At 50.6% G+C, this 23459-nt stretch overlaps 2 protein-coding genes across 6 annotated transcripts in view; one reads left to right on the forward strand and one right to left on the reverse strand.

Moving 5' to 3' along the window:
* Positions 1–3656: 3656 nt before the first annotated feature.
* P2rx2 (purinergic receptor P2X 2) lies at positions 3657–7067 on the forward strand. Of its 4 annotated transcripts, none has more exons than XM_074061324.1 (12): positions 3657–3945; positions 4069–4204; positions 4299–4370; positions 4450–4525; positions 4600–4696; positions 4868–4948; positions 5045–5183; positions 5447–5577; positions 5712–5802; positions 5968–6033; positions 6113–6190; positions 6530–7067. In XM_074061324.1, exons 1-12 carry the CDS (start codon positions 3770–3772, stop codon positions 6542–6544), a joined length of 1158 nt encoding a protein of 385 aa, XP_073917425.1. In that variant the 5' UTR covers positions 3657–3769; the 3' UTR covers positions 6545–7067. The 4 variants fall into 4 exon arrangements, 3 of the variants coding, with proteins under 3 accessions (XP_073917425.1, XP_020019090.1, XP_020019089.1); XM_020163501.2 differs by having other exon boundaries at positions 6400–7066; XR_012443568.1 differs by lacking the exon at positions 6530–7067 and having other exon boundaries at positions 5912–6033.
* Positions 7068–9050: 1983 nt separating this feature from the next.
* The window catches only part of Pole (DNA polymerase epsilon, catalytic subunit), a 50248-nt gene continuing 35839 nt past the window's right edge, over positions 9051–23459 (reverse strand). The window contains exons 34-49 of one of the 2 annotated variants that reach the window (XM_074061323.1): positions 23189–23342; positions 23005–23111; positions 22668–22844; positions 22361–22584; positions 22073–22293; positions 21221–21425; positions 20200–20373; positions 18002–18127; positions 16127–16259; positions 14447–14627; positions 13377–13508; positions 13039–13232; positions 10581–10781; positions 10079–10204; positions 9530–9619; positions 9051–9444 (exon numbers count right to left, since the gene is read on the reverse strand). In XM_074061323.1, the coding sequence (XP_073917424.1) occupies positions 9331–9444; positions 9530–9619; positions 10079–10204; positions 10581–10781; positions 13039–13232; positions 13377–13508; positions 14447–14627; positions 16127–16259; positions 18002–18127; positions 20200–20373; positions 21221–21425; positions 22073–22293; positions 22361–22584; positions 22668–22844; positions 23005–23111; positions 23189–23342 (2559 nt within the window). In that variant the 3' untranslated portion in view covers positions 9051–9330. Of the gene's footprint in view, positions 9445–9529; positions 9620–10078; positions 10205–10580; positions 10782–13038; positions 13233–13376; positions 13509–14446; positions 14631–16126; positions 16260–18001; positions 18128–20199; positions 20374–21220; positions 21426–22072; positions 22294–22360; positions 22585–22667; positions 22845–23004; positions 23112–23188; positions 23343–23459 lie in introns of both variants that reach the window. The other variant, XM_020163505.2, reaches the window with a different exon arrangement.

Raw genomic sequence — 23459 nt, forward strand, 5'->3', positions numbered from 1 at the left:
GATGAGTGGGACCAGACCTTTGGACAGGGTGCCAGCTGAGGAACCCACTGGCCTCTGCCGATTTTGGTCTCCCAGCTTCTTTCTATGGCATTACTTTCAAAAACGGCACTTTCTGCCCCCTTCTTGCATTGCCTGATGCGGAAAGTGGGCTTATGTGAACATGAGGACGTGGAGTGGTGGCCTCCTGAGGTAGGAGAGAAAGAAATGTTACTGCATTTTGTTAAAAAGTTAAATAAAACAGTTCTATTAAAAAACAAAAAAACAAAATAAAAACACCAAGGGCTGGGATATAGCTCAGTGGTTTGGTGCAGCCTAGGAAGTGCCAAGTCCCTGAGGCTGGTTCCCAACAACGTGAAAAGAAATTAATTTTTGGATATTAAATTAACCACGAATTCCTAGATACAAGGCATGAGACTTGAGCAGAGGACGTAATCTACTTTGTATATTGCTGAATTGAATTTGCTAATAATTGAGAAGTTTTGCTTTTTTTTTTGAACCCTTGTTTTTATTTCATTTTTGAGATTCAGCCTCACTACCTTTGCCCAGGCCAGCCTCCTTGAGTTCCTCCTGCTGACGCCTCCCCCAGGATTTTAAGTGCCACCACACCCCACGTGCATCTATAATTTTTAAGGGACTGTATCTTTTCCTGTGATATCCTTTTTTTTTAGGTAATATTGAGAAGTGCTACCTGCTCTTCTAATGCTTTTCAGTTTTGAAATTTAGAACTTTTAAAAGTTAACATTTAAAAAAGAATTAACACCAACACTTCTCAACTCTTCCAAAGAAAATAAGGGCACACTTTCCTCTTGAATCTTTCCATGATATTAATATCAGTAAACCCTGATAGTAAAGGCAGAAATGATAAGAAACTACAAATCAATATGCCCTGTGAAGATGGATGCAAAAATTCTCAGTAAAATAACAGCACACTTCCAGGCATGGTGGCACATCCCTGTAATCCCAGCAGTTGGATCATGAATGAGTGAGTTTGAGGCCAGCCTGGAAACGCAGTGTCCCAAAACAAACCCAAAATAACAGCAAACTGACTAGAAGAGCATTAAAAGGATTATATAGGGCTGGAAGCGTGGCTCAAATGCCTTGCAAGTATGAGGTCCTGAGTTCAAACCCTAGTCTTGCCAAAAAATTGTTTAAAAATAGATTTATACAGCATGATCAAGTATAGAATACACAGGCAAAACACAGGATCCTTTCAATTAATGTGTTAAAAATGGACAAAATTCAATACTTGTTCATGATAAAGAGATTCAGAAAACTAGTAACTGGCAAACATTTCAACATGATAAATGGCATTTATGAAGATTCCACACCCAACACCAGGCACAATGGCAAAAAATTGAAAATTTGCATGCTAATCCAAAACTAAAGAAAAATTGAAAGGTTTCTCTTAAGGAAGAAGACAAGGATGCCTGTTTTACCATTGCCACCCAAAACTGTATTGGAAGTCTGACCAGAGAAACTAGATCAAAAAAAAAAAAAAAAAAAAAAAGGAGAAAGGAAGGGAGGAGAAAAAGCAGAAAGCAAAGCTATGTCTACTCAGAGATGACATCCTATGCACAGAAAGTTTAAATACTCTATAAATAACTATTAGGGCTAAAAGATAAATTCAGCAAACTTTCAGGGTAGATCAATACACAAAATCGGGTATATTTCTATGCAGTAATATTGAATAATCGGAAAAGGAAGTTAATAAAATAATTTTATAACATCCAAAATAATAAAATACCTAGAAACAAAATGAAAGTCATCAAAATTAAAAAGCCTTTGTGCATCAAAGGACATTACTAAAAAAGTGAAAAGATAACCTATAAAGTAGAAGAAAATATTTTCAAATCATTGATCTGACAGGGGTCTACTATCCAAAATAAATAATTACTACATCTCAGCAAAAAAGACAACCCAATTTAAAAATGGGCAAAGGACTTGAATAAACACAAACAATTTACCTGATGTCCAAGAAGCACCAGAAAAGACAACCAGCACCATTAACCATTAGGGGAACACAAACCAAAAATCACCAGATACCATTTTACATCCACTAGGATGATGGATAACCAGGTGAGAAACCAAACACTTGTACATTGCCGGTGGGAATGTGAAATGAATGGCTCGACTTATTTTCCGCTTGGAAAATAGTGTGCTGTGTCCTCAAAAAGTTAAACACAGAATTACCACAGGACCCTTAAATTCTGCTGAAAGGTACATGCCCTATATAATTGAAAACAGGTATTCTGTTGCAAGAAAAAATCAGGCAAACTTTAAAAAAAATTTTTTTTGAGATAGGGTCTCACTATGTCACCCAGACTGGCTTTGAACTCACAATCCTCCTGCCTCAGTCTCCTGAATGCTGGCGTTACAGTACGCAGGACAACACCAAACCCAACCGTAGGCAAATTTAATTGAGTTTAATTCATGAGCCAGCCAGCACTCAGACCTGTTGAGGTCCCCAGCCTCCTGAGCTGGAAAAAAATGGGAGGAAGGTAGGCAGGTTGGTGTTACAGGTGGTGGTTGCCTGATTGAAAAAGGGCTGAGCTGTACAATTGGCAGCCTGTGATTGGCTGAGACCCAGCCTTTTGTTACAAAGTATACTAAATTAGACTGCATTTCCTACCTGGGACTGAAGGCAGGGTCTGACCAAATTTACTTTTAACAGTTTATACGAACACTTAAGCACCCACGTTTTCGCAACAGAACTATTCACAACTGACAAAAGGCGGAAGCACCTAAAAGTCGAGGTACACACATATCATGATATTTTTTGGTCATCAAAAGCAGTGGAGTGCTGACAGGTTACAATGTGGGCGGGCCTTGCAACCATCATGAAGTGAAGGAGCCGGTTTCGTGCATTGAAATTCCCAGAACAGAAAACTCTGTTGAGACAGAAGACAGATAGGTGCTTGACTAGGGCAGTAGCTGCCTAATGCGTAGGGACGTTGCTTTGGGGTGGTGAAAATGTAGTCCTAGAGGCGGTTGGTTACACAGTATCGAGAAAGCACTCAACGTCACCGAATTCTTTAAAGTGGTTACTTGTATGCTATGTGGATTTCACCTCCAAAAAAAATAATGCGTAAAAAAAAACCCTATCCCTTTGTGAAATAGTATGATGATTTAGGATTTGCTACAAACTAATGTAGCAAAGGTGCGGGGGTGTGTGTGTGCGGGGTGGGGGGGGATATAAAAAGTTACCAAACCAAACAAAACCAAAACCTTTGACTGGCACAGGAAAAAAAGAAAAAGTGGAATGGGGACACAGGATTGGGAGCCACAGCGATGAGACCCGGAGCAGGCGAAGGTGGCGCCAATGGGCGGGTCGAAACCAGGGGCTGCTCAGGAGGGAGCGAGCCGGGTTCTGGTCCCGAGCCCTCGGGCTGCGCGGGGCTCCGGGTTCCCAACCTACGCCACGGCTTCCTCCTCGGTCTGGAAAGTCCCCCTTCCACCCCATCGGGCGCCCACCCCAGGTTCCCCGGGGTCCTCGCCCAGCCGCCCCCCCCCGTTCCCCCCACGCCCTGGCTCTCTCTGGCCGAGTGGGCTGCCAGGACCGCGGCTTAGAGGCGCACCTGGGGACGCCTGCAGGTGGCTGGCACGGGGACCCGGGGCGTGGGGGGTCTGAGAGCCCGGGGGCGGGGCGGCGAGGCCACACCCCGGAGGCGGCGTGCGTGGGGCTCCCACCGGTTCCCGCATCCGCGCAGTCGGGTTTGGGGCGCTCGGGCCAAAGCTGCCCCAGCCTGGGCCGGGGGAGGGGGTTCGCACCATGGCCGCCGCGCAGCCCAAGCTCCCCGCTGGGGCGGCCGCGGCTCGGCGCCTGGCCCGGGGCTGCTGGTCCGCGTTCTGGGACTACGAGACGCCCAAGGTGATCGTGGTGAGGAACCGGCGCCTGGGCGTCGTGTACCGCGCGGTGCAGCTGCTCATTCTGCTCTACTTCGTGTGGTGCGCGGGGCGTGGGGCGCGGGGACGGGACGGGATGGGGAGATCGGGGCGCGGGGCCTGGGGTCGGTCGGGACCCTGGTCCTCCCGGGTCGCCTCCGGAGCCGGCGCCGCCCTGCCCCGCAGGTACGTGTTCATCGTGCAGAAAAGCTACCAGGACAGCGAGACGGGCCCCGAGAGCTCCATCATCACCAAGGTGAAGGGGATCACCACGTCCGAGCACAAAGTGTGGGACGTGGAGGAATACGTGAAGCCCCCAGAGGTGCGGCGCGCCCCCGCCCCGCCCCAGGCCCGCGCCATGGTGGAATGAGGGCTAGCGAGCTGCCTGGCCCACAGCCCCCTCTTTCTGCGTCTAGGGGGGCAGCGTGTTCAGCATCATCACCAGGATCGAGGCCACCCCCTTCCAGACCATGGGAACCTGCCCGGAGGTGAGGCGGGTTGAGGGCGGCTGGGGAGGCCCGCGCCAACTGCAAAGGTCCATCACTGATCCAGCAGTCTTCGCCCTAGAGCATGAGGGTCCACGATGCCACCTGCCATTCGGATGACGACTGCGTGGCCGGGGAGCTGGACATGCTAGGCAATGGTCAGTGTGCATCCGGGGCCGTGGGGAGGGAGCAGAGTTCACCCCCCAGCAGCTTAGAGTGTCTGCTCCCGCAGGGCTTCGGACTGGGCGCTGTGTGCCCTATTACCATGGGGCCTCCAAAACCTGCGAGGTGTCCGCCTGGTGCCCAGTGGAGGATGGGGCCTCTGTCAGGTGTGCAGGCCTATCGAACCCCATTGTCCTGCTCCTTTCTACTCACTGACCCCCGAAACTGAGCCCAGATGGGCTGGGGGAGGAGAGAGGCAGCGGGTCAGAGGATAGAGGTTCCTCCTGGTGGGGGGCTTTTGGCCAGGGGAGACTAAACCCTTATCTGTGCCTCTGCAGCCAGTTTCTGGGTAAAATGGCCCCAAATTTCACCATCCTCATCAAGAACAGCATCCATTACCCCAAGTTCCAGTTCTCCAAGTAAGAGCCAGAGGGGGCAGGGTGCCTGGCCAGTGTGGGGGCTCCCGCTGGGAGTGAGGTGTTGGGTACAGGTCTCTGCTTTCTGTCACTCCTTAGGGGCAACATCGCAAGCCAGAAGGACGACTACCTGAAGCGCTGCACTTTTGACCAGGACTCTGACCCTTATTGTCCCATCTTCAGGCTGGGCTTCATTGTAGAGCAGGCAGGGGAGAACTTCACAGAGCTGGCACACAAGGTGCGGGTGAGAGTAGGTGGGACAGTGGGGCTGGATGCCAGTGTCTCCTGCCCAGGGACTTTTGGCCAGGCCTGGCCTGGTTTAGACAAGAGGACAGAAATGTGATCTGCCTGACCCACATGTGCATACTGCTCGATTACTAACACCTGGTCCCACGCTGGTGCTAGCCCATCATGACTCTAAAGCTGGACATTCACCCATACCCTGCACTCAAGAGGACCTCTTGTCTCTCTAGCCCTCCTCTCTCTGCTCCTTCTCTGCAGGGTGGTGTCATTGGGGTGGTCATCAACTGGGACTGTGACCTGGACCTGTCTGAATCAGAGTGCAACCCCAAGTATTCCTTCCGGAGGCTTGACCCCAAGCACGTTCCTGCCTCCTCAGGCTACAACTTCAGGTAACTTGTCCTCAGGATGCCTGGGTCCATGAGAGACAGCACTGCCTGTCCTGGCTGTTCTCCAGAAGTGGCCCTAAAGAGGGAGAGTGCAGGAACAGGGCACTTGAACTCTGCTACTTGTTCATCTCCTCTAGGTTTGCCAAGTATTACAATACAAATGGCACCACCACCCGCATGCTCATCAAAGCCTATGGGATTCGAATTGATGTCATCGTGCATGGACAGGTACATGCAGCCAAGAGGCTGGGGCCAGCTAGCCCTGTCTGCAATGGTGGCTCCACTCAGACCCAAGCTGGCCCAGCTCCATGTTCCTCGTTGCACCTCCTCCCTCCAGCCCCACTACGGCCCCAAGCAGCCTGCGAAGGTCTAAAGCAAGCCTGTTCTCCCCAGGCAGGGAAGTTCAGTCTCATCCCCACCATCATTAATCTGGCCACTGCTCTGACCTCCATTGGGGTGGTAAGAAACCCACTCGGGAGTCTGGGTGGGTGTGGGAAGGTTCTCCATTCCCTTACCCACTGATGTCTGCTGGCCTCAGGGCTCCTTCCTGTGTGACTGGATCTTGCTAACATTCATGAACAAAAACAAGGTCTACAGCCATAAGAAATTCGACAAGGTGTGTACACCAAGGCATCCCTCAAGTAGCTGGCCTGTGACCCTTGCCCTTGTTTTGGGCCAGGTCCCTCCCCTGCCCAGTCAGTACTCCCAGGACCAGCCACCCAACCCTCCATCAGGCCAGGAAGGCCGACCTCGGGACAAGGGGCAAAGTTAGGCCTGACTGATTGGCCCCCACGGCCTTGTCCCATCTCTGCCCCGTCTGAGCAGATGGTGGACATTCTCGATCAGCATATAGAACAAAGGCTTCCAGCCTCCGAACCTCCCCAACAGGACTTCACACCCACAAACCACAAAGGTTTGGCCCAACTCTGACCTCCCCATCCTTGCTGTGTTGCAGACCTGGGCCGGATAGGGCCCAGCAACAGAGCCTCTGCTGCCTTAGCAGCCCTGAGGAGGACCTACACACCACAATAGCCAAGTGTCTCCCTATAACTGAGTTAAGAGACTCCTGTGCAAGGGACCAGACCTTGCCCCAGGCCTGCCTTCCCACCCTCCCCTTTAGGGAAGCAGATTCCTGCAGCCTCCTCCTCCCCAGCTGACTCTGCACACCCACTACCCTCTCACACAGCCTCCAGGGGCCCCAAATCAGAACTGAGTTCTGAGGGTCTCCATCCTTGCTCTTGGGGCCATGGGGAAGCCCTCCCAATCATTTATAAAACTCTGCCCATGCCCTTCCCCTAGAAGTTACAGCATGCCCAGCGTTCAATAAACCTGTGACTGGAAGCCTTCTGGTCTTGTTCCTTGGGGAAAAGCTGTGAGCCCAGGAATACGGAATGGTTAAGCCCCTGTAGGTCAAAGCTGGGCTGCAGTGTCTTAGGTCTGGGTCACTTTTCTTCTGGGTACAGAGTACAGGGTGCACATCTAGCCAGGTCACAGCCACACATCTGCTAAGGGGACCAGGCCATGTTCAGAACCTCTGCAATGGGGGAGGGGACAGGGAACAGGGCAAGGACAAAGCCAGCAGTAACATCAGGGCTGGAGGGTAATTTGGTTACTTTGTTGGCTGTTAGGGCGCTGGTCAGGCAGGCCCTGCTGGGCATCCAGAGCTTGGCTCCCTGATAGGTGCAATGCCTATGAGTGTCAGAAGCAGAAGGCATTCCATCTCACAGGCCAGCACACTGTCTTAGGGTGGCCAAAGAGCTGGGAGTGGAAGGGACAATCTCTGTTGTTTGATTCACAGTCTGCATGTGGAATGCCATGTATGAGCTCCTGGTCTTCACACCTAGGGGTGTTCCCAGGTAGCTTGCAGGGGTACAGGCTCCCAACACTCATAAAGCCCTCCCTTCCTTGGGCATGGCCTCCACAGGTCACCAAACACCTGTGCCATGTTACGTGTTTGCTTCATGAGGTGTCCAGCTCTAGTTTTACAGAAACCAGTCTTTCCACTTGGGTCTCTGGCCACAGCTCAGGAACCAAGGCCAGAGGTTCAGGTTTCTTATTTTAGAGCCCCTAAGCTGGCCTCAGAGTGAGTCCACTGGCGCCTGTGGCTGTGCTGAGCCACCCTGCCCTACTATAGGGCAGTCTTGTTGGTTCCCCTCATCCTCATCTCTCTGGCTTTGCTTCCAGGAAACCTAGTTAGCCAGCTCCCTCTGCCTGCCCTCATCCACTAATTTGATTTGAACTCCACTCCAGAGGTCCCAGCACAGATAGGCTCAGTCCACATTCCAAGCAAGCAGGTCCGAGTGGTGTCCGGTTTCTTCCCACAGGCATCCGGAGCCTGATGGGCAGATGCTAGATATTAAGTCTTCCTCCAGAGACTGAGGCTCCCAGCACAATGGCACTCTAAAGAGATCTAGAGTGTAAAATTCAAATGAAAAAGAACAGCCCAATGATATTAGACAGCAAGAACAAATTTAAGGGGTCACAGTAGAGTCTCCTCCTTGTGAGGCTTATGTGGTTTCTGAATTTATGATTAGCAATTAATACTTGCCTGCTGCCCTGCTAAATTGGCCTGGGCCAGCAAGGAAGTGGACAGTGCTGCATAGCTGAAAGTGAGATACATAAATTCTCTTCTTTCCTGAGACTAGTGAAGAGCCCCAGTCGTCCAGCCAGATCAGTACCCTGTATGGAGTGGGAAGTGAAGACAGCCACACTCCACTGAGCTCATAGGCACCCACTCTTAGCAAGGGGGTGGAGATAAACCCCCACTTACAAGCCCTGGGGGGAGGGGCAGCCTCAGGGCCCCTCCCAGTCCATTGGGAGGTGGGTGGTTCCTGGGAGTCAAAGGCCCTGAGCGGATACTCTGAAGCTGACCCCCTGACTACAATGATTGCACTTCCTCTTCCTTCTCTCCATCACTCTTTCTCACCACTTAAGAGTCTTAAATCTTGCAAGTGAGGAGGTATTTTTCTAAAAGCCAGGAATTTAACACAGGAAAAAGTCCATGACATGCAACATAGGCCCTTGCTCCTGGCCCTCAGGCCAGGGTGAGCTGGGTCCAGATGTCCCTGCTGTAGTCTGGTGGACAGAGGGCAGCCGAGCAGGGAACAGGTAGGCAGATGCCCTACCTGCACCAGAACTTTGGGCCTCATTGTTAGGGGCACTGGGTAACAGACACTCCCCTCTAGACTGCTCTGAATACAAAGGGTCTGCAGATGTGAGAAAGAAAAGCCCACATTTAGTCTGGATTCCTGGAAAGTGGCTCAAATCCTGCTCCCATGAGGCTATGGGGAGGGCCAATTTCCCCATAGAACAAATGAGATTCCAGCCCCACCAAGGCCATGGAACCCACTTGACCCTGCATCTATATCTGCACTCTCCATCTCACCTCAGGCCCAACCTCAGGCTTAGAACAGGAGGCAAGACAAAGAACTGGGGTGGGTGGGGGCACCTTGGAAGGACTGTCTTGCCTCACCCAGCAGGGTACAAAAAGCAGCAAAGGCCTCAAAACATGTTTATTCAGCAGGAAAGATCCCGTCAGGACCCAGAGGCACTTCTTTTCTCATGATGTGCTTCAGAAGGCACTGTTGATGATGGAGCCAGTTCATGCCCCCTCTGAGCTTCCTGAGTGTTCTCTGTGGTCCACCCTCTGTTTCTGGACTGTGGTTATGAGTTTGCAAACTCAGGTAGTCAATGACATGGCCACTTGGAGCAGAGAGTGCCTGGTACAGATGCTAAGATGTTCTTGGCCTGGGCTTATTAAGGGCCAGACAGAGCACTTGTCTGTAGCAGCCACTCCAGGGTTTCCTGGAGGTAGGACATGCTGTAGTGCTGGGCAATGTTCCGGAAGATTCCAATCTGCTCCATGAAGATCTGTAGGAACAAAGAGATACAATGACACCTGGCTCCAGATAGAGAAGAGGTACAAATGACCTGTGTCCTATCAGGGAGAGCACACCTGAGTGTGGATGGTAAGGGCGAAGTCTCCTGCACAACTGCAGTACACAGGCATGTGGGTCTCTTTCACTCCTCGGCACTTCAGGCAGACCTGAAACAAGGGAGCAGCACTATTGGGATCAGCTCATCACCAGGCCGGGCCCTGCCCACGGTCCTAAGGCTGCTGAGAAAGGGTACATCTGTGGAGCCAAGAGCAAGCCTTGCTTCCCTCTGCACACATGTCAGGTCTCAGGGATGAAATGCAAGACTTTATCCAAACACTGCCAGTTCTTCCCCAGTACTGCCCACCTTGCTCTAGGTACCCCACCTCATATTCTAAGTCTTGGGGGCTTTCTGTGCCCAGGCCAGCTCAGTCCATCCCCTAATGGCTACCTGGGCATGTCCCTCAGGCTTCTGCTTAGATGGCCCTTGGCAAGACTGTCCTGGACACATGGGTGAGGACTAACTGCTGAGTGGTTCCCTTAGAAGACTTGGGACCTATGCATACTCCAGCTTCCTGGAGTGCCAGTTGTGCATCCAGAAAACTGTGGGCCCACTACACAGAGCTCACCAGGTCCTGCAGCGTGAAGGCCATCAGCTTCCTCTGCAAGGCTTCCACCAGGGCCAACTCAATGGCAGCTGAGTCATAGGCAGCCTGGCAGTTGGAGCAGAGCCACTGAGGCAGGATGGCCCCGTCCTGGGGAGCAGGGAGAGGAATGAGTGGTCAGTGTGAGCGGTGGCAACAACCCATCTGGGCAACAGCACAGTTGGCAGCATCTCCACTAGAGGCCCCAGAATAGGAAAGGATGGGCTAGAGAGGAATGCTGTACCAGGAGGACAGGTGATTGTATTCCACACAGCCCCAGCCTCCCACCTTGCTGACCTTTGCCAGGATAATGTCCTGGCATGTGACAGTAAAGTGGCTTGGAGTGTGTGTGTGTCTGCTTTTAATCCACAGAAGACCCAGTGGAGGCGGCAGCAGGTATAACCCGTGAGGGTGGACACAGCAGACCTGTAAGGCTGCCCCAACTGTCTCAGACACATGGAGGTTCTGATCATCAGAAAGGGCCCACCTGGGAGAAGGAGGAGTCTTTGCACAGGTCCAGATCTCGGCAGAAATTACAGCTGTGGCAGATCATCTCAGGGAGCACGTAGGAGCGGCAGGGGTCTCTGAACTGAGCCTCCTCGGAGAACTCACCAACATCCACCAGGCGGAGCAGGTCTCTGCTCAGCTTATTTACCTGATTTGTGATGTTTGTGTCCAGGGACAGTACCTGTGCAGACCACAGCCTGTTAGGAAGCAGTGCCCAGAGTCTCCCTGCTGCTCTGTCTGGGCCAGAACCCCTCTTTAAGCTCCAGTTCTTCAGTGTCATCTCATCCCTTCCTCAACCCCTTTACAAGTGTCTGGGGGAGAGCCATTTCTCTGTGGTGGGAGTTCTCCACTCACTGGTGAATTTACCAAACATTTAAGGAAAGAACGACACTGATTCTACACAATACCTTCCAGAAACCAAAGAGGAAAGGGACCCCAACTCATCCTAGGAGGCCAAAACCAGACAAGGGCACAAGGAAACCACAAACCATCATGACCACAGACATGAAAACCCTCAGCAAATGCTAGTAGCTGAACCCACCAATACACAAAAAAGAATATGTAATCTAGAAATATTTTCTCTCCTTTTTTGGTGGTACTGGGATTTGAACTCAGGGCCTTGTGCATGCTAGGCAGGCACTCTGCCACTTGAGCTATGCTTCCAACCAGTAATCCCAGAAATAGACCTTCACAGATAGGATCAATTAAGTTTTGGAAAAGACACAAAGATCTCTAAATGGAAAGTCTCTGGAATAACTGGATACCCTTAGTAGGAAGTTGAGTCTACAACATGCACACTGTAAAACAGTTGCAAAATGGACCACAGATTAAGGGTAGAACCCCAAATTATAAGACTTGGAGAAGAAAACAGGAGAAAATCTTTGTGTCCTTAAAGCAAAAACTCCTAAGATATGACACCAAAGACTCAACTCATAATATCTGATAAAGGAATTGTATCCAGAATATATAAGGAACTCTCAAAGTAAAAATACGTAAAGAATTTTCAACAATAAGAAAAACAAGGGCTAGAGGTAGAGCTCAGTAGTGTAGAGTACTTGCTCAGCTTGTGCAAAGTCCTTGCTGGATCCTTAAGAGCACAAACAACCCCTCCCCCAATTTTTAATAACAGGCAACAGATGTGGACAATCACCAAAGACAACGATAGTAAACAAGCCCATGCAAAACTGCTCACCACCATTACTCCTCAGGGAAATGCAAACCAAAGCCATGAAATTCCACTACATACATACCTACTTGCATAGCTCAAAATTTCAAAGTGAACAATACCAAGTCCTGGTGAGGACATGGAACGGGTGGAACTCTAGTCACACACTACTGTGAAATGCAGCCACTTAAGAAAAACAGTCTTTCACAGTCAAACATGTGAGAATTGCCAGTATGGTCTGGCAATTCTCCTGGGCTGTTACCCAAGAGAAAGGAAATTACACTCACACAAAAACCTATACAAGGGCTGGAAGTGTGGCTCAAGCAATAGAGTGTCTATCTAGCAAGTACAAGGCCCTGAGTTCAAACCCCAGTACTGGAAAAACAAAAACTATCCAAGAATGTGTATAATGTCTTTATTATTAACCACCAAAAAGTGAACACAACTCAGATGTCCCTCCACTGGAGAATGGTTCTTCCACATGACATTACTTAGCAATAGAGAAAGATGTTTTGACACACAAGCTGGACACATCCCAAGTGTATTTGGCGAAGCCCCAGAGCTACATAACAGGAGGTCACTCATGATATTCTGGGAGGGACAGAGGCAAGAGCAGTGGCTGCCAGGGCTGAGGTGGTGGAAGGAATGCTCTACCTTGGAGTTCTGGTAGAGGGTGAGGGCTATGTGCCTTGTCGGTCTCACAAATGCACAATTATACCTTAGTAAAAATAAGGCATTTAAAGATGAACAGAGGATCTAACACTTCTTCCCCGCGATCAGACTTGATATTTAGCATTTGGTCTCAGGGCGAAGCGCAGGGATGGACAGTAAGTACTTTGAGAGGGATGATACTGCCTGGCCCCTGCAAGTGTAATCCCCTCACTGGACTGGCCTGCCTTTCCCAGAAAGCAAGCTCTCATGTCACCTCATTTGGTCTCAGAACTCAGCTGTAGCTCCTCATCCAGCTCATCAGTGAAATGACTCGAGAGCCCCCTCATCCGGCCTGCTGTGACCTTCACCAGCACAGCAGCTCTCCTACCCCAGGGCCTCTGCCTCTGTGCCTGTCCCTCAGAGATCTCCTCTTCATAGCACCATCTCTGATCTGACCTGCCCCTCCTGGTTTACTGTCTGCCCCATTGGGCTTAGGCTCCATGAGGGCAAGGCATCTCTTGTTTTGTCACACCTGAGCCCAAATGCTTCCACAGTGGCTGCATGTGGCAGGGCAATGGCAAATACTGGTGGAATGACTGAGGAACTCACATGTGGCCCTCACCTTGCACACATATTTGATGAATTCCAGAGCAGGGTTATTGAGCAGCAAGTGTGAACCGGGGAGGAAAGGAAACATCTCTGAGGGTTCAGTCGAGTTCCGAGAGCCTGTGACTTTCTTCTGAATCTTTTGAGTGATGGTGAAGAAGGTCTGAGTGAGCTCATTCGCCACATAATCTTGAGAGAAGGTGATCATTCCTGGGACGAGGTAAGGGTGCAGAGGGGATTCAGCCCACCCTTGTACTTGGGACCTCCCACCCATCTGCCTGGACCATCACAGGCGCACAACAGGATGAGGTTGTGGCATGCAGCAATGGCCTCTTGCAACAAGGGACTGCTCACCAGGAAGGGCTCCGGCTACCCCCTCAGTCTCCTGAGAGAACTGGCTGGCCCCTCTCCTCTTCACAGGCGTGCTGCCTGGGGCACTGCGCCTCAGCTCATCCTTCATGCTGTGGTACACAGCCACAATGTATGCTGCAGAGAGAGGCAGGCACAGGCTGCAGGCCCTGAGAGTTGTGGCTGGGAAGTGCTCCAAAATCTGTGCCTGACCAGACCGTCAGACAGATGCGACTGAAATGTGTTAGTGATGGCTTTATCTGCCCCCTAGATGAGCCTAAAGTCAGTTAGAGAAATGACAAAGGGAATTTACTGATGCCTAAGTTCATCCTTAGAGCAGTGCATAAATAGGGCAACCTCCATAAGTCTTTATGCTGGGCAGTGAGTCAAAGTGGCTCCCCACAACAGCAAAAGCTGATTGCCCTCTGAAAGGTCCTCTGAGTCCACACATCTGCAACACTTAGGAGACAACTTAAAAAGGTAAAGGAGTGACAGACAAAGATACAAGTAACCACACATGGAACTGCCTCCACTGTATAGGTGTGTCTATCTGCTGACAGTTTAACCTATCATGCTCACCATCAACTATTGTCTTAATAATGAATGGCTCTCAATTCCAAAGGGGTCTAATTTATGTGCCCATTTGCACAGCAACCTAGATGATCTGGTTGCAAACACCAAACCCTAAGACCCAGCCACAGCACAGGAGTTCCCACAGCAGAACTTGAGGCCGCAGAGGCTAGCTCGTGGGGTTGGCTTTGTTACTGTGTGTACATTCACATAAGTTCCCAGAGAATGTATGCCACACGCTACTGGAAACACATCTGGGGAGTAGAACTGGGAACACCCCTGTGGCAACCCCAGGGACAGCTGCTCCCCACCCATGGGCTTCCTAAGAGCCCTGGAGGGAAGACCGAGGAAACTCCCATTGTCCTGGGGTGAGGCCCTATGCTGGAGTGGGGAGAGAAGGCAGTGGTTCCACCCAGCCAGATTTTCACATCTCCCTCCCACACTATGAAGCCACAGCCACTTTCATTAACTATTCACTGACTGCCCCACCCCAGCTCTGAGCTCACCTGAAATAATCATGAGAAAGTAGCTTTGGCAGGAGGCTGCCTGTGGCAAAAACTGCAAAATGTTCCAGTTGTTTTCCAGTAAGTCCTCCACCTCTGATTCCTCCACACCATCCTCCTCCTCCTCTTCCTCCTCCTCCTCGTCATCCTGATCATCCTTGGCCCCCTTCCCTGTCTGGGAGTCCTGCTGTAACACAAAGATAATCCCTGCATGCACTGGGGCAGCAACATGCCAGACACCAGGAAAGAGATCCCTTCAAGCCTGGGTCTCCCAAGTCCAAGTAAGTCCTGTCGGTGCAAGGACCAGTGCTCTGTGGGGTGTGCCTGGTGCGCTCAGGTGCTGGGGACTGTGATACCCTCTCAGGAAACACTTCAAAATTGTTCAACTCCCACCACCCAAGAGGGAGAATCAACCAGTTTCCTCATTTAAGACGCTCTTCCTCAGCTGGGCCCGGGGTTGTGCACATGTAGTCCCAGGACTCAGGAGGCTTAACAGGAGCTCTCTGGAGCCAGGAGCTCAGGGCCACTTAGTGGGCCCCATGTTAAAGGAAAGAGGAGGGTGAGAATTCTACACAGGCTCAGCTCTACTGCAGACATACCTTCAGGAGAGGACTATCTTCTGAGCACAGCAAACTCACCTCTACATGCAGACACCAACACCCTGCCACTGGCCCTGACCATGCTCCTGTCTACATTGCCTGCTCGGACTCCTGCACTCTCCTCAGTGTTGTATACACTGCCTGCACTTCCTTTCTTCCCACCTTCCTCAAGAACCCCTATGGTAAGGTCTGGTCTCTAACCCAACTCCAACCAGAACCGCTCCTGCCAAAGTTTCTGGAGCCACGGTGTCCAGAATGACCTCGGCCTCACCCGTCATCAGCCTCCTTCCTGAAGAGCATTCCCTGACTCCTGAGGCCCCAGCTTCCACCATGCCCCACTCACTGGTGGCTCCCTCTTAGTCCTTTGAAAACCTCACTGAAGACATGGGCCTCTGTTCTTTCAACCCTTCCTGCCTGTTCCCTGGGAGCTCTGGTATCATGTGACCACCCATGTCTTACAGATGCCATGTGACCTGCCAAATGTGACTCTCCTTCCCCACGTGGCACCCCCCCCAACTCACCCCAGGCACCGCTCCCACCTGGGCACCATCACATCTAGCCTGCTGGCCCCCAGCTCCATCCCCAAGTCTTCCCACTAATGCTGCTCATCTGGGGTCCCTCCGCTGCCCTGACACTGGCTGGGCTCTACCTGCTTTGGTCCTCCCATAGTGTGTTATTCTCCCATCCCCACTAATGTTGAATCCCACCCTCTGCAACAGCTGCCCACCTGCCTGCCTGTGCTGGACTCCTAGCTTCCCATCACTTGATGGAGCTGCTTGTGCTCTCAGGGTGCCTGCCATCCTGCTGGGAGCACCATGGCTGTTGCACACTTCCTTCTCCACTGCATGACTGTACCTCATGACCTCCTTAGCCTCCTCCTCCTAAGCTTTGCTAGCCTTTGCCCATGGCAAGCTCCTTGCCATTACAAGGGCTGATGCTATGCTGTGAGCTGACTGTGTGTTCCTAATCTTTCCCTCAAAGCACACAGTGTTTGCTGCTGCTAGCAGGAGGTTCTGAGCCCACAGTACCAGCTTCAGAGGTGAATGAGGCCCCAGTTGTTTCAGAGTACTGACCCAGCTCTTACCTGCCCACAGTGAATACTAGATGAAACTTTTCCTTTGATTCCACCATAGTTAGATGGATCCATCCAGAGAAGGAATTCCCAGCATCGAGAGAAAGAAATTGTCAGGGAATGGAAGATCTCTTTAGAATGGATGCTGCGAAGAATCCAAAACGACACTGCTTAAGTGACATGACAGCTTCCTTTGTTCTCCACTTCCCTTCTTTTCCTTTACAGTACCTACTTGCCCTCCTTTTACTTACAAAGGAATTTAAAGTGGATGCAGACTGTCCTTCAGACTTCCTAGGATACTGAGAAGACTGCCTAGGTGGTCAGCTACCCGGAGGGAAACTGGATGCTAACGTGTGGGGTGGCCCAGAGGTCCACTGCTTCAACCTTGGGCCTCATTGCAGCACTGTCTACAAGTTTTCCTCCTTCTTACACTATCAGCCAAGCTGGCCTTCCTATGACTCTGCACAAAGGGGGAGAAATGAAGAATGGACAAAGGGAGGAGATCCTCAATAGCACTTTTCTTTTTTTTTTCAGCACTGGGGTTTGAACTCAGGGCTTTGCACTTGCTAGGCAGGTTCACTACTGCTTGAGCTACACATCCAGCCCTTTTTGTCTGGTGGCCATAGGGTCTTGCTTTTTGCCCAGGCTGGCCTGGACTACAATCTTCCTATTTTACGCTTCCCTCCGTAGCTGGGATGACAGGCATACACCACCACACTCAGCTATTGCTTGAGATGACATCACATGAACTGTTTGCCCAGGCCGGTCTTAAACCACAATCTTCCCAATCTCAGCCTCCCAAGTAGCTAGGATTATAGGCACCTGGCTAACTGTACTCTTCTTGAATGCAGCTGAGCAGCCCAAACCACTGCTCCTCCAAGAGGGCTGCTATATCCCCTACCTGCTCTCGGCTTGAGGGGGAAGGGCACCTGTTTCTCAGTGTGGTCTGGCCTGGCCACTTCAGCACCTTGACTACTGGAGCTGACCCACAGCACACCTGGACAGGAGGCCCGTCCTTCCCAGGGCCCAAGTGACTTTGTGAAACAGTGTTTTAGGTTAAGGCAGCCTTGTCAGCACACTGTGACAGTGACAGATGGAAAGCTCACCATGGACCTCTGGGTCCTGTGTGGACAGAGGCACAGCAGGTCTGCAGGAGAACACTTGGTCTTGTATTGTGTATACTGACTAGGAATGAGACCGTCTCACCTCTACCTCCCAAGATTATTAATATTCAGTAATAAGCCTTATGGGCCGGGTACCACCTTCTTTCTGTGGTGACTCAAAGTTGCTGTGACACTTGTATACAGCTAGATCAACCCAAATTCCTTGTGCCTCATCAGCAATCTCTCTGCACTTAGGGAACTGCTTCGCCCATGGTCCAGATGAATGAATGCACCCTGGGAGCACAAACTTCCATTATAAACCAGGGCTTCATCTGGTCATTACATTGGGCCTCTTGGCTACAAATTGGCTGGGCCCAAGGAGCCTTAGGAACATGGATGCAGGCAGGCATCACTTCCTGAAGCCAAAACTACAACACCCGGCTTCAACAGCTGAGAGTTCTGCATGACTGAACACTAGAACCCTAGTCCTCTTGGATGCTCATATCCATGTTTAAGAAAGGGCTACACACCAGCATGTTATTGAACTTTCTTACCAACAGCAGGAACTCCCTGAGTGTTCTAGACTCTGCAATGTACCTGACACATAAGTGGCCTGTGATGATTAGCCATGGTCACAGTAGCCACTCCTTCTCATGCTGGTGTTGCTTGGCCCTTAATATGTGCTCTGCTACTATTCAGGCTCTCCCATCTGGCCATGGGGACACCCCAGAACATCTCTACAAACCCACAGTGGCTGTTTTACCAGGATGCCCCCTTCATTCACCTGTTGGTGATGTATTTCACATAGGCAATAGCATCCTCAATCCGACGCTTTTTTGTGCAGAGGATGATGCGGTTAAAATTGGCATAGATGACTGATGATCCTAGGCGTTTGAACTCAGCCATAAGCCTGTAAAGCAAGTTCATAACCAATGGAGGAGGCGTTACAGTGCAAAATGACAACAGAGACACCAGGAGGAAGACTCTGATGATCCTGAAGTGGAAAAGTCTCCTAACTATACTTAGACCCTGGAGTAAGAAAAGTAGAGATCTAGAACCAGGCACAAATCTTGCCCAGGCTGGCCCTGAACTTTTGGACTCGGGAGATCCTCTTGCCTCAGTCTCTTGAGTAGCTGTGACAATAGGTGGCATCACCATGTCTTGACATGGCAGAAACACACCATAACAATAATAAAAAATGGAGGAAAAAATCGAATGTAGTTTTTAATAAGAGAAAACTAACATCAGAATGTCTGTCCTTGCTGAAGAAATATATTTAAAAATGTTAATAAGAGAAAAACCAACAGAACTACAGAAAAACAGGCAAAGGACATGAAGAGAAGGTTTGACTTCATTTCATAAAGTAAGAAGACACTGAGAGCATTTTCATCCTGCAAGAGCGGCAATGATCCCAGCCATACGTGTGAGGCACAAGGTGGGACAGTATTCTCAATCATTAGCCTTCACGGAAGGCTCTTTGGCAATACTGACCAAGTTGTCTGGTTATGATGGCTATTGGACCTGCAACAGTACTTTTTTTTTTTTTCTTTCATTTTTTTCCTTCTTTCTTTTGCACAACCAGAGTTTGAATTCAGGGCTTTGCACTAGGCAGGTGGCTCTACAAACTGAGCCACACCTCCAGCCCTTTATATTTTTCCAATAGGGCCTTGCATTTTTGCCCAGGCTGGTTTGAAATGCATTCCTTCTACTTATACTTTCTGTGTAGCTGGGATGACAGGTGAACCACCATGCTCAGCTTTCTTGATGGAGATAGGGTCTTGCAAACTTTTTTGCCTGGGTTGGTCTTGAACTGTGATCCTCCTGATTTCCATCTCCTGAGTAGCTAGAATTACAGGTGTGAGCCACTGTGCCAGCAGCAACAGTACTACTTGTATGGATAGAGGTGTATGACCATATTCAGAAAGCCATTCACCAATTCCTTATTTCTAAAAGCACAAGACTAGACACAGCCTGAGTGTCCATTAGTATGGTATACACACACAGCTTCCCAATGTGCATTCTTGTGGGGAGTGGATGATGAGAAGCCTGTGAGAATTTGACATAAGCACAATTGTGCTCAATGATCTGCAGGCTGAGTTTGGCACCGCCTTAGCTGCAGAAGAAATCAAGAGGCAAAATGCAGCACAGCTGCTTTTCCTAAGTTGCTTACTTCAGAGAAAGAAGTAGGAGTGCATGTTTCTCTTGTTACAATGTCACGCCCCTCCTGGAGAACTATTTCTCCTCCTCCTTGTTTACCACTGGATATAAAAGACTCACTGAAGGAGAATGCTTTGATGGGGGATTGATGGAAGGTTTTTTTGATGGGGGTTTTTTCTGATGGGTTGATTGATTGGTGGGCTACTTGTGAGAATGATGCTGCTGCTGAGTTATGCTAGAGATTAGAGGAAACATGGGACAGTGCAAGTCTGAGCAACAAGACTTTAAGAAAGCTAAACAGAGAACATGGGACAGTGTGAGTCTAAGGCTAGAGACTTTAAAGAATAGAAAAGAAGACTTTAGAAGTAAGGTTTTAAAGAATGGAAAAGAAGAAAGACTTTAGAAGGAAGGTTTTAAAGATAGAGAAAAGCACAGTAAAGAGAAGAGAAGTAAAAAAGCAACGAGGCTGTTGTGCATCTCCATCTGAGCACCCAGCACACCTGGCCCCAACTTTCTGCATGTTTGTCTTCTATTGTTTGTCCTTTCTGCATCTCCAGTCACTCCCAGTTAGGTTCAGTAGTGACAGAGCTCAAGGCAGCTTGTGAGACATTATGAACTAAAACAAACAAGTAAAGTGAACTACAACACACACAGTGCAAACAAGGGACACAACCATGATGCACTGCCCAGCCCTGTGGAAGGATGCACGTGTAGAGTCACACCAGCAGCTAAACTTGCCCTAGGCCCTTCCAGTTATTGTGTGCCATGCCCCTGGAGTTGGGATCCACACATCCCAGAGGCTCATAGCAGAGGTGAGGTACTCACTGCAAGAAAAGCTTTTTCATCATGCTGTGCAGTGTCCGGTGCAGGGCAGGGTCATGCAGCAGAGAGCCTGGTGACCGCAGCCAGCGGTAGAAGTGCATCACCTGGTTGTCAGCATAGATGTTGTGGTACTGTGTGATCTCCTTCACCCAGCTCACCACCATGCTCTTTAGGATCCTGAGAGAAAGGTACAGAAGGATGTTTTACTGCCTGGTACTGCTGTTGCCACCAAAGCTCATTTTCACCAACCCCAACTGCCACTATCCAAACTTTATCTCTGGCCCCACACTTTTCTCCATTTCACCCCATTATAATTCAGTAAGTCTCACTGGATGCCCATGCCAGGAAAGACGTGCAAGACAAGCTCTTGTCCTTCTAAAGAAGCACAGCAGAGGGCAGTGAGTATGTCACAGCACCTGTGATGGGAGTAAGCAGCAAAGGCTGCTGCCTGGCTTCACAACATCACCTGTGGCTTATGCTACTGGCCAGAGAGAACTCGGAGGCATCTTCCCCACCTTGTCTCACAGATGGGGCCTCCTACTTTCCGGCCATTTCCTTTAATGGACCATTCAGTCATTTGCCCGAGTGTATATTACTCATTGACACACATATGCTCTGATTCTGTATTACTGCCTCCTCTCACCTGGGACAGAGGGCTGCCTTCCTGACACACTGTACCTTTCTTACAGGACCTGTAGTAAGAATCTTTAGACTTATTTCCTGTTATGTGCTGAATTTGTGCCTTCCATGGGAATCACAGGGGCTGCCCCAGACATAGGGGGTACCCTGGGATGGGCTCCCAGCTCCAGAGTACTGCTTAGAAAGCATAAAGTGGGCATGGGTTAGACAGGAGTCACAGGATACCTGCCACTGTGAATAAGTTCCTCATGTGTAGCAAACTCTATATCCCTAGCCAGACCCCCTCATTTCCATTAGGCCAAGGATACCAGCTGCTCTGGCACTGGAACCAAAGTATGGGCAGAAGTTAAGGCCTCCCCATTGTCCCCTCTAAGAGGGCAGGCACCTGAAGGTGCTGGAGCAGAGAGCCGTCTCATCATAGCTGGCTGGGGTGCTGGCGGCCTGATTGCCCGTGACCATGTCCTCCAGGGAAGCTTGCTGGATCACGTCGAAACTGATGCCCATGCTGCCAGCCCCCTCCATGTCATTGATGTGGTGGGACTGGAGGATGGTGTTGACTGCCAGGTTCTGAACATCCAGCTCCACACACACTGCAGGAAGACACTGCTTGTACACATACCCCAGCCAGCACCACTAATAGGACACAGAGCTGCCCAGCAATGGTCAGATAGGAGCCACAGTGCATCTGTCACTGTGAGCAAAACGCACACTGTACGTTCCCATCTGGACCCCTTTCATTTCTGTTAGATCAGGAATACTAGCTGCTCTGGCAGTGGAACCCCAGTTGAGGTGGGGCTCTCAAAACTTCATCCTGCTAGAGAACTGGAACTTCAGTTGGGCCAACGACAGACTGTTACAACAGAACCTACCCAGGCCACAGACACAGTGGCTTCCCTGCATGAGTGCCCACTTTTCTCTCGAGTGATGGGTCTGTCATGTGGATCTGACTCCATCTGCCTCTCAGGGATGAACCACCAACGCCCTTTTCTGCCATGATACTACTCCCAGTATAGTCTCAGCAAGGTCAGGCACAACGTGTGTCCTCTGACCAGCATCTGGCCTGCTGGTTCTTGTCCCTCAAGTCTGCCAGGTCACTCAGCTTCCTGCCCTTTGGCTCTGGGACATCATCCTATAGCTTCAGCTTTTGAACAACATGGTTGAGTACTGAATCTCAGTCACTAAGAAAGTGTCACTAAATGGCAGAAGTGCCATCTCACCCTGGCCCCCCTCCACTTACCAGTGGAGTAACAGCCAGAATTGTTGATCTCCACAGTGGCTCGGTCATCAAACTCCATGATGAGGCGGTTGTCGTCAGCCTCTTTCCCACCCAGGTCGGGACGGGCAGTAGGGGAAAGCCAGAGCAGGTGGTTGTGGCGCTGGAGGTGGCGTGCAAAGAAGAGGTCAGAGCCAAAGGTGGAGATGTCTTCTGGCAGATTGCCGATGGGAATGTGGAAGTACCTGCACAGGGGCACAGGGTTAGTCCTGAGAAAGGCTGACCATCCAGGCACCGAGCCCTCAGGCTCACCTGCTCATCTCAAAGGCTTGTGACAGGCAAGTGTCCAGGTTAAGGTAACGTTGGATCATACGGCGGGCTCCATGGCGCTGCCAGTCCAGGACACCATAGCTGATCTTGTCAGCCACTCGGACAGGCACCAGTGGGAACTCCTCCAAGACAGGAATCTCACTGACCAGCTTCCGCAGATCCCAGCTGGACTGGACAGCGATGAGCGTGGGCCCCCGGCGCTCCTCCTAGATTTGGCAGAAGGCAGAAAGGGTCTGTTGGGCAAAGCCTCATAGAGGGGCTCCCACAGTGGGACCCCAACCTCTTTCACCTTGTAGGCAAGCAGGAAGCGCTGGATGGCTCTGCAGATGGTCTTCAGGTTGGTTTCAGCCCGAACTTCAAAGGTGTGTTTAGGGGGAGGCAGGAGCTCGGGGCCCACCTTCTCCAGCAGCAGGCTATGCTCTGCCGAGTACAGGGTACTGAGGTTGGGCATCTGGTTGCTGCATACCTAGGCAAACGCTGGCTGTGTTAGCCCGACTGTACAGGATGAAGCAGGGAGGGCCTGCCCCTCCACTCCTACCTCCTACTTCAATCACGGGAGGAGTGTTCTCTCTCCCCAGATCCTGACAACCCATGAAGTCTCACACCCCCTATGCCCAGGGACTCACGGTGTCCAACACAAACACAGATGCTTTGTGCTGCGAGGGGATGAAGATTCCAAAGAGAGCCTTGTGGCCCTGCGAGTGGTGGTATAGGTAGATGTGGCGTATACTCCCTGCAGAAAGAAGCAAGCCTATCACCTGAGATGCTTGGGAAACAGGATGAGAGACAGAGTGGCTAGTCAGGCCATACCTGGTTCCAGGTAGCTGAATTGGGCCAGTGAACGCATCTCCAGGTGCTCAAGAGCAAAGGTTTCAGCTTCCCAACCTGAAAGGTGTCTCACCAGCTGTTTGTTGACTACACACACACAGCCAAGTTGCACAAGAGCACGAAACAACAATGGGACCTAAAGATTGGGCAGACAGGTGGGTGAGGGCTGACTTTTGGTTTACCCTGTGGCTGCATCCCTGAGCACAGCCCACCACCCATAGGCTGCCCTTAAGACCCGCCTTTCTGTAGGGGC

The sequence above is a fragment of the Castor canadensis genome, chromosome 18, assembly GCF_047511655.1.
Source record: "Castor canadensis chromosome 18, mCasCan1.hap1v2, whole genome shotgun sequence".
NCBI classification, from domain to species: Eukaryota; Metazoa; Chordata; class Mammalia; order Rodentia; family Castoridae; genus Castor; species Castor canadensis.

Coding starts and splice junctions, on each gene's coding strand:
- P2rx2 (XM_020163500.2), top strand. CDS start 3,770: ATGGCCGCCGCGCAGCCCAAGCTCCCCGCTGGGGCGGCCGCGGCTCGG. Junction 4,205..4,298: donor AATACGTGAAGCCCCCAGAG/GTGCGGCGCGCC, acceptor TTCTGCGTCTAG/GGGGGCAGCGTGTTCAGCAT. Junction 4,949..5,044: donor CCCAAGTTCCAGTTCTCCAA/GTAAGAGCCAGA, acceptor GTCACTCCTTAG/GGGCAACATCGCAAGCCAGA.